Genomic DNA, 9,888 nt, shown 5'->3' with positions numbered 1-9,888 from the left:
GGGCGGCCGGGGCGGGCTCTGCGAGTCCCACCAGACCTGGGACCCCCTCCTGGTGCATGTGGTGTCAGACAGCCGGAGGAAGCAGCAGTACACCGCCATCCGGCCCTGCCCTGAGTTCATGCCGACCCTCAGCTACTGCAGGTTCGTCTCCAGGGGCCAGCCCTGCAAGCACACCCCACAGTGCTGCCAGTACGCACACAGCGACGTGGAGATGGCCATCTGGGAGGCCGAGAGGGAGCACGGCTTGCTTCGCTCCAACCTGCTGCCGGCCACGGAGACCTGCAGCACCAACGGCGAGCCGGCGGAGCCCACGCCGGTGCACTTCTACTGCCGGGTCTGCCTGGTGACCTTCAGCTCGCAGCAGAGCTTCGAGAGCCACTGCTCCTCCGTTGAGCACGTGCAGATGCTCTCGGCCGACACCTCTGTCCAGTGGGTCCACCGTGCGCCACCACTCGGGCTGACCAAGTTCTCGCTGTGTAGCAGGTAAGGCACCCACCCGGTGCAGCAGGGAAGAGGGCAGGGGCAGCAGGCAGCTGCTGGCTCCTTGTAGACCCCCGTGCCACCAGGCATGGGTGACACCTGGGACACCTCTCTCCCGACAGAGTGGAGGTGTGCGAAATGGGGAACAGCTGCACCAAGGCTCATTCCACCGAGGAGCTGCAGGAGTGGATCCAGAGGGTGAAGATTGCCGTGAAGAAAAAGAAGCAAGCGCTGAAGGAAGGGCTCTTGTCCTACCAGGACCGGCTCATCGCCGAGTATCGGATGTGCTCCAACGAAGTGTTGATTGTGAGTCGTGGGTGGCAGGGTGTGCGTTGGTCCGGCGCACCGCGAGAAGCCTCTTGTGTAAGAGCTTGGGAACGGAGCCCACCGCTCACCTTTCTAACGGTGATGCAGAAAGGGATGTTGCATCCCCCTTCCTTCACCCCTTTTGAGACGGCAACCTGAGAGCCTACTCGGGGTACCCGGCCGCGCTGCTCTGCCATGGGTCCTTTCGTTTCCCAAGGCTGCTGCGTGGGGACACTGAGCAGCGGTGGGTGAGGACTGAGCGTGAGGATTTACTGACGGTCCCCTCTCGGGAGGATGTAGCGTAAAGGCAAAGGATGAAGAAGGCCCTGAGGAGGGCTCTGCAGTGTGTCCCTGGGACGTTGCCTTCAGTTCTGCTCCTCTCATGCCTCCCCCACAGATGGCTGAGCACGTTGAGGGCGTCAGAGTTGTGTGTGAACAGCCCCTGCACGTGCAGTTGGAGGACAGGAGGATGAAATACCGGTGGAAGTTCAGGGTCCACTCCCAGGTAAGCCCAGCTCTGCGCAGCGGGAGGCTGCGTGCCGCTGGCAGCCCCTGCTGCTGTGCACAGTCCTTGTCCTTTGGGGGTTTTTTTGTTTGTTTTTTTAATTATTATTTCTGCAAGGGGCAGAAGGATAGGGATTTTGGGATGTCAGAATGAGGACGTGTGTTGGGCATTCGGGAGCAGCTCAGGCTCAGGTGGTGCCTGAGCTGGGGCCGCGCGTGAGGGGTGCAGCCACCGTGTCTCCTGTCTCGTCTCGTGCGGTGGGGCTGGGGCGGACCCAGCTGCTCTCGGCACCTCCCACGTATCATCACAAATAACAAGATTCAGCTGCTTTCCTGCCCAGGATTTCGTGGGTGTTGGGGGCAAGAGGCTGGGTCTAATCGTCCTCTCCAACACAGGAGATTTCCTGTTTACAGCAGACTGGCTCAATTGCTGCAAAACTGAAACCTGAGGTTCTTTAAGACCTTAAAATAATTCCTGTGGGGTTGCACAAGGAATAAGCTCCTTTAAGGAGAATTTCAAGTGCACTATAGGTTCGGCATGGCATTCGGTTCCTGCAGCAGCTCTCAGTAGGAAATGCAGCTGGGAGGACCCCATCAGCCGCTGGGCTCTTCTTGTGGGCTGCCCTCACCGTGTCCCTGTCTTCTCTTCAACCGGCAGATGCCTCTGCAGCACGTGGCGCTACTGAAGCGGGAACCTGGAGTCAACTTCTACCTCGTGGGGAACGGGCTTTCCCGGGACCTCCACTACATGCGGGGGGAGCACGTGGCCACCCGGCCCTCCTCCCCACCCACCGCGCTGGTGGAGGTCTGCATGGAGTGCTGCACACTGGGCGTCTTTGAGCAGTGGGTGGTGTTTGACTTCGGCAGCCGCCCCGTCCTCATGCAGAAGATCAAGGTGAAGGTGGGCCGGCGGGACACCCCCCAGCACGTCCCCGGCAGCAGGGAGAGCAGCCAGCCCGTCAACTTCGTGCGATGGGATAGAGGTAACAGGATCATCGTTCCCAGCATGCCAAGGACCGGTGAAGATGTGGATCTGCTGGCCAAGTACAAACCTCGTGCTCTCGCGCTGGACTACCAGCGCGAGGGTGGTGCGACCGTTCCCATCACCCGTCTCAACTATCGTGAGAGGATGCACAGCTTCCTCTTCCGTGAGGAAGAAGCCGAACAGGCTCTGATTGCCAAGTAAGTGCCAGGCATGGACCCAGAGGGGTTCCTCCTTGCTATGGACCACAGGCCCATTGCTAACCCCACCCTTGGGGCCATGCCGCTATCGAAGTCTCTGTCTCTTCTGGGTTGAGTCCTGGGGTGCCTTCCCAGCAAAATGGAAACCTGCCAAGAAAGGTGGCTGGCTGGGTAGTGATAGGAGGGGAAGGGCTGGGTCTCGTCCTGCAGCCGTGGATTAGCTAGAAGCACGGCTTCTGCCTCTGTGTGCTCTGGCGACTGGCGGACCCTCTCTGGGTGTAGGTGGGCATCCCCCCCTCCGCAGCGGGCTGCGAGGGTGCCGAACCGATGGGCCAGTTCTCTGCTGTTCATTCGGGTGTTTCCTCCTTTCAGACTCAACCTGCGGGTCCTCATCTCGCTGACCCCCGCGCTGCAAAGCCTCTCTGTGGGGATGAAGATTGCCCCCTCTGGTGAGCTGTTTGCTGAAGTGCCTACCCCTTATAACCTCTCGCCGGACACAGACGAGGGGTATCTGCTGAGCAGGTCTGTGCCCACTGCTTTCCTGGCACTTGACCCGCCTGTAGACAATCGGGTTTACGAGGTTAGTGTGGAGCATAAAGCCACCACGGAGAAGACCATCTGGCTACAAATACCAAAGAGATGCTGCTCAGAGCTGAACTTCAAGCCAAACACCTTCCGCAAGGTGGAGATCCAGTTCCAAATCGACCAGCTGCTGTTCCGGCAGTGGCACCAGGCTGTGGACCGCCTGTTGGATGAGAAGCTGGTCCTACCCGATGTTGCCAGTTGCTCTGTCCCCTACTCTCTTGGGCCACCACAGAAAGGGAATAGCAAGCAGAAACTAGCCATCTCCTTCATCACGGGCCAGGCAACCAGCAGCCGGCAGGTCCCACCTCTTCTCATCTACGGGCCTTTCGGCACAGGGAAGACGTTCACCTTGGCCATGGCCACCATGGAGATCCTCAGGCAGCCCAACACGCGGGTGCTGATCTGCACTCATACTAACAGGTTAGCAGGGGGCGAGGGAAGAGGCAACCAGAGTCACGGGCTGAGTCCCTGCGCTGGCCCATCGCTCGCCTGGTGGGATGAGCGGGAGCCAGGGTGTATGAGACTGGGCTGAGCTGCCCTTTTCTTAGTATGCATTTCAATTACTTGTTTAAATAAATCCATTTTAATTTAATATGTCTTAAACCGCTCTAGCACTTCCTGTTAGGAAGAAGTCTGGCATGGGTGGAAGTCTTTGTGGAAGAGGCAGCATATTCCTGCCTCATCATAAAATGGGGATGGGGTTGGAGAGACGGTTAGTTCTTTCTAGCCTTTACTGTGCACTGGAAGAAGTGGAAAGCTGTTGCCTGGCCTTGCTGGGATAATATTGTGCTCTACTTGCCCTTGAAGACTGTTGTGCTCTGTGCACATGCCAATTTTTTTTACTTTTCCGGGGAGAGTTTGGGGAAGAGGAAACGCAGATCTGGTCTGACTGCTGTTGAATCTGCCTTCAGAGAAACCAGGCCATGATTGTTAAAATTAGAGCATTTACGCTGAAAAGAGTGTCCACATCTGATCCTGCAGGCTGTTACTGCCTTAGTTTTTAATGTATAATAGATGGGTGACTGCTAATCTTAGCCTGTTTCAGACCGTCTGGTTGCACTGAAGCTTCCTCTGCAGATCTTGTATCACCCACCCGGGCTGGGGATGGTTAACTGTCAGAGGAGAGGTGCGCCGGGTCATGTCTGCGTGACTTGGCCCTAGAGAGAAGCAAGGCCGCAGATTTTACTGGGCACATTGCATTTCTCCGTATGAGCATCGAGGGATGCCCTAGTCTTGAGTATCAAGTCCTATTTTAAACCATACTCTCAAAATAAGCTTGGAATTGGTGGCTGCGTAAACACTGACTTCTTTGTGCATATGTGAGTATCTCCTGTGACGAGTGTGTTGTCAGCCAAAGCTGGGGGAGATTGTGGGCGCGTGTTGGTGATTGATCAGATAGCGCATTGGGTTGACGGTCACAGCATTGGGAACAGCACTTACAATTCCTTGATAATTTCCTCTTTTGTTCCCCTCCAGTGCTGCTGACATCTACATCCGGGAGTATTTCCATAACTACGTGACCAACGGGCATCCGTGGGCTGTCCCCTTGAGGATTATATCCACTGACCGTCCCATCAACCTGACGGACCCCATCACTCAGATGTACTGCTGCCTCTCGCCAGACCAGCGCTCCTTCCGGCACCCTACGCGGGCAGAGATCGACAGGCACCACATCATTATTACCACCTCCATGTTATCCAAGAACTTGAAGGTTGCCCCAGGCTACTTCACCCACATCATGATTGACGAGGCTGCTCAGATGCTGGAGTGCGAAGCTTTGGTTCCACTCTCCTACGCCACTTTTGAGACCCGGATTGTCCTCGCTGGGGACCACATGCAGATAACCCCAAAGCTCTTCTGTGTTGGGGATGGACAATCTGCTGATCACACCCTGCTAAACCGACTCTTTCAGTTTTACCAGAAAGAGAAGCATGAAGTGGCCATGAAGAGCAGGATCATCTTCAATGAGAATTATCGTTCCACTGCAGGCATAATTGAGTTTGTCTCCAAGCACTTCTACGTTGGCAAAGGCAATGCTATCCAAGCCAGTGGGAACATCCCACCCCATCCCGAAACCTACCCCCTTGTGTTCTGCCACGTGTCTGGCGCAGCTGAAAGGGATATGTCCATGATTTCTTGGCACAACGCCTCCGAGATAATGCAAGTGGTTGAGAAAGTGAATGAGATCTATCAGAGGTGGCCAGATGAGTGGGGTGTCCGAGATCTGAAGAAGATCTGTGTGGTCTCCCATGGGATGCAGGTATGTAGGAGAACCACGTGTTCCCCACCTGAAGGGCGTACGCATGCTCCGCTGACAGCTGTCTAAACACTCCCTAAGAAATGCTGGACTCTGTTTACGATAAATCTGTCTCTTGTGCTAGCAAAAATAGGGAATCTGGGGACTTGCATGCCACCAGTGTTTTTCTGAGGTGCTCTCCGTTTGGGTAGTATGTCACAGGTGGTTGGAGCAGAGATGCCTTACGGTGGGATGGTTTAGTTGAAGATTTCTTTCAGCATCCTCTAGGCAGGTTAACTATAGGGCAGACTGGGAGCACTGGCTGAAGTCAGCCCCGGACGTGTGATTGCTGTTGAGTAACTTTCTTGGGGAACCTGCAGCCAGGAAGGGTAAGGGACCTTGGTGTTGGGCGGGGGGCGTTTCTGAGCTGAAACTGTCTTCAGTTGTGCCTATTTCTTTCTTACCAGGTTTCTGCAACAAGACAAGAGCTGAGAAAGAAGCAGCTACAAGATGTGGTGGTAGAAAACTATGAAAACTTGCCAGGTTTGTGTCTTGTGCAATAGTTAGTCATGCTGGGCTGTGTTTTGAGGTCTTCTGTGTGCTAGGAAGAACTTTTGCGGTCACGTTGGTGGACAGGAGAGTCTATCGCAGCTACAGCCACTGTGTAATGAGCAGGGGAAAGAGACGCTGGGTCGTTAGCAGAGGTCTTTCTGGCATCTTAACGTTGTCCTCCTTGCTAAAATGCAAAATACCAGCTGATCTCATGGCAAAATACCTCTCCAGGAGGGTGTATGCTGTGCTGTTAGGCAGAGCTCCCCTGCCCTTCCTTGTGGCTCTGCCACCGCTGCAGCAAGCGGCCACAGCCCATGTAGCGCTGATGAGGAGAGAGTGCCTGGAAATCCTTTGGCTGATTTCCATCCCCTTCTGGTTGGTAATTCTTTGAGTTTGTCCTTTCCTTAGTGAATAAGATTTCACACTGAATTAAATCTGCGCCCAACTGTCAACTCGTTTCAAATATACGGACGTTGCTTTGTAGGAGGGTGAAAACCCCGTAAGTGCGATCCCAGGGACTTGAGCATGTGTGAATCATGTGAAGCCCCAAGTACCAGCGGGGGTGGCTAGTAATAGAAGGGAATTGAAACCAGGGTGGCCTGTGAGTACCAGTCGCAGCAAAAATCGCAGAACAGCTCACTAAAGGAGGAGTCTGCTGCTCTGGATGACGAGAGAGGGATAGGGCTGGTTTTGTCCTCAAGGACTTAGTTTATGACTCATCCGTGGTTTTATTTTTTTTTATTTTTTTTTTTATTGTGCAGCTGGGACTCCTCGTGGTGAGAATAACTGACCCCTGGGGTGTGTTTCTGATCTCCACACCCTTTCTTTGCAATGTCTTCTCAGCTCTGAAATCACCGGGGTGCCTCTTGCTGTTTGTTATTTGTCATGCGATCAGGCAGCAGAGCTGCCCTTAAGGGGAGGGGGATTCTTGCGAACGGTCACTGCTCTTGTTCCTGCAAGACCCTCGGTTCCCCGAGGAATTTGGGATTCAGAGAAAACTCTACCCGTGTTTGCGAGGAGTGGCTGGCAGGGGCTGCCGGTGGCACTGAGCATGCGGGACTGCTCCACGGGTGCTCGCGGCTGCACTGGTCCGGTGCTCTGCCTTTCTCCTGTCTCCACGCTGCCCTTCCCTCCCTGGTGCGTGGGTGGTGGCAGCCTCGTGGTGTCCATCCTGGTTCATGTCTGGAGGCCCTCACGATCCCCAAGAGCTGCTTTATTTGCATCAAGTGACTCCCATGACTCAGCCAAGTGAGGTTACATCAGCCCACGGCCACGTAACACAGTGTAGATGGGCAGAGCGTAGGGCGGCAGCCAGACAGGGTCTTCCCCGTTGGGTTCCCATGAGTGACTTCTCCCTTGTCCCCTCTGGTGCAGGGCGGGAGTTCCGGGTCATCATCATCAGCACGGTCCACAACAGTGAGAGCCTGCGCATCTCAGCCTCCCACCACCTCGAGTTCTTCAACGAAGCCAGAGTGCTCAACACCATCATGACCCGGGCTCAGTCACTGGTTGTTGCAGTGGGGGATGCCGTGGCCTTGTGCTCCCATGGCCAGTGCAGCAAGGTATGGAAGCGCTTCATCCAGCAGTGCATCGAGAAGGGGAGCGTCTTCCCGGAGAACCTGACAATGGCCCAGATCAAACAGGCTGCGTGCGACAAGGAGAGCTGGAGCAGGAGGAGCCCAGAGGAGGACGAAGAGGACAGCGACACTGATTCCTGGAGCTCTGAGGCTGAGAGCGTGAATCCTGACGATCCCATCCTCCAGGAGCTCTTAGATGAGAGCAAGAACGTGCTGGTGACGGTGTCCGAAGAAGGGCTGCTGAACGTGAAGTCTGAGGCTTCAAACCTGCGGGAAGGCAGGAAGGAATATGTCAGCTTCTCTTCTCAGATGATGCAGGAGTATCTGCACATGCACCCCAAAATGTACAAGAGGTGCGAGCTGATCAAAGAAGGGTTCGACAGAGCTTCTGCCTTCACCCTCAACGACTCCCCTGCAATGACCATTCAGATCAAAGGCAGAGTTCACTGCGGGACGGCCTTCACCGGGGACGAGGTGCTCGTGGAAATCCTGCAGAGCAGCACGGCTGACAGCGGCAGCCACCGCCCTCAGGGGAAGGTGGTGGGCATCTTAAAGCGCGCGGAGAGAGAACGGACCTTCATCTGCATGATGGACGAATTTGATCCCCGGGTGATGATACCCATCGATCCCACTGTCACCAAAATATTCGTCCCAGGGCTGAAAGAGAAACCCAACGTCATTCCTATCCGCAGGCTTGTCAATGGGAAGTACAGAGTGGTCAGCTGCGAGAAGATCAGCCAGGAGACAAGGAGATGCCAGTTCTTCTGCGTCCAGGTTATCTCCTGGCGGGAAGGGTTTTACTACCCTCTGGGGATAATAACAGAGATTCTGCATGCAGCGTTGACTTTGGAAGAAGGCTTAAAGATCCTCGACTTGGAGTATGGTTTGGAGAAGAAATACCCAGCTGCTGTCACCAAGGAGTCAGCCAAATACACCTCCAGCAGCAAACTAAACGTCACCAAGGAAAATCTGAAGGACTGTCGGAGTTACCTGACCTTCACTGTTGACCCCCAAGGCGCCAGGGATTTGGACGATGCTGTCAGCGTTAGGGATCTTGGGCATCGCTATGAGATTGGGATCCACATTGCAGACGTGGCTGGCATCATTCCCAAAGGCAGTGCCTTGGACCTGGAAGCAAAGAAGCGGGGTGTCACCTACTATGCTCCCAACCAGGAGCCGCTGTGCATGTTCCCACCCCACATTAGCCAAGAGGTCTGCAGCCTCCTGCCGCAGAAAGATCGTCGGGTGATCTCCTTGTTTGTCACCATAGAAAAGGAGACTGATGAGATGTTAAAGGCAGTCTTCACCATCTCTGTGATCCGCTCGGACAGGCAGCTGTCCTATGAAGAGGCAGAGCTCTACATTAAGGACCACTACATGGGAGGGGCAAGGGCCCTTCGTTTCGATACCCTGGAGGACTGCGTAGCTGTGGCTTATCACTTCTCCAGGGTCCATCGGAAGTTTCGGCTGCAGGAGGACTGTTTCTATGACCGGCTGGATGAGGAAAGAGCCCCAGGTAACAGGGGATCCCATCAGATGATAGAGGAGTTAATGATCATGTTCAACAGTTTCGTGGCCGAGTTCCTCACCAACCAGGAGGACACCAGAAATGTCACTCCTCTCCGGTGTCAGTGCGAGCCAAGCCTTCAACAGTTATCACTCATGAAAAACAAGTACAGCCACATCCTTCCTTTGTCCATCCATCTCTCACACCACCTGGGAGAGGTGCCTCCTGGCCAAGACTCCTCCAAAAATGTGGAGTTCAGCCTCCTGGCCCCCATCTGGGAGCAGCTGCAGTCAGCCGCTAACGTCCGTGACTTCCACAAGATGCTAGACCTTATCGTTACTGATGACATCCACCCGAAGCTGGCCCCTGTGGCCCTGGAGTTCAGGAGACTGCTCAGCCGCTCCTATTTCAGTCGCTCCAACTCCACTGTCCAGTCGAAAGCAGGCCATTACTCCCTGCACGTTGACTCGTACACCTGGGCTTCCTCTCCCATCCGCCGGTATGTGGATGTTGTGGTCCAGCGGCACCTTCATTCTGTGATCCGCAAGAAGCCCATCGTCTATTCTTCGGATGACATTGAGTTTCTCTGTCATGACTTCAACAGGAAGAATTCCCAGGCGGTGATGTACGAGAAGAGAGCCCGCTGCCTGCAGATGGCCACCCAGCTGAAGGGCCAAGTCCTGCAGAAGATCGCCTTCGTAGTGGATATCGAAGGGATGAAAAAGTATTTTAAAACCCTGTTTCCACTGAACAAAGAGAGTCTTCCAGATCCCCAGATAATTAACTACAGGTCTCTTCAGCTGATAGAGCAGCCCGTGTTCATCCAGCAGCGGAGCAGCATCAAACTGTCGTGGAAGAGGAGGATGTACTCTGTGGAGACAATGAAGGAGCACAGCCTGCGGGAAGGACCTCTCCGCGACCACAGCGTCACCCTCTTTGACACCAAGACTTGGCAAGCC

At 54.9% G+C, this 9,888-nt stretch overlaps 2 protein-coding genes across 2 annotated transcripts in view; both read left to right on the top strand.

Moving 5' to 3' along the window:
• The window catches only part of LOC103919556 (helicase with zinc finger domain 2-like), a 1,007-nt gene extending 893 nt beyond the window's left edge, over positions 1-114 (top strand). Inside the window, exon 3 of the mRNA XM_009327082.1 lies at positions 73-114. Within this exon, the coding sequence (XP_009325357.1) occupies positions 73-114 (42 nt within the window). The remainder of the gene's footprint in view (positions 1-72) is intronic.
• Positions 115-211: 97 nt separating this feature from the next.
• Positions 212-9,888, top strand: part of HELZ2 (helicase with zinc finger 2, transcriptional coactivator) — a 17,867-nt gene continuing 8,190 nt past the window's right edge. Inside the window, exons 1-8 of the mRNA XM_009327071.1 lie at positions 212-483; positions 603-786; positions 1,184-1,291; positions 1,949-2,472; positions 2,845-3,477; positions 4,534-5,317; positions 5,761-5,836; positions 7,220-9,885. Coding sequence (XP_009325346.1) covers positions 212-483; positions 603-786; positions 1,184-1,291; positions 1,949-2,472; positions 2,845-3,477; positions 4,534-5,317; positions 5,761-5,836; positions 7,220-9,885 — 5,247 coding nt within the window. The remainder of the gene's footprint in view (positions 484-602; positions 787-1,183; positions 1,292-1,948; positions 2,473-2,844; positions 3,478-4,533; positions 5,318-5,760; positions 5,837-7,219; positions 9,886-9,888) is intronic.

This window comes from Pygoscelis adeliae, unplaced genomic scaffold (assembly GCF_000699105.1).
Source record: "Pygoscelis adeliae isolate BGI_AS28 unplaced genomic scaffold, ASM69910v1 Scaffold681, whole genome shotgun sequence".
Classification (NCBI taxonomy): domain Eukaryota; kingdom Metazoa; phylum Chordata; class Aves; order Sphenisciformes; family Spheniscidae; genus Pygoscelis; species Pygoscelis adeliae.
Note: the sequence above shows the minus strand (reverse complement) of the source record. Positions and strands in the feature narration are given on the sequence as shown.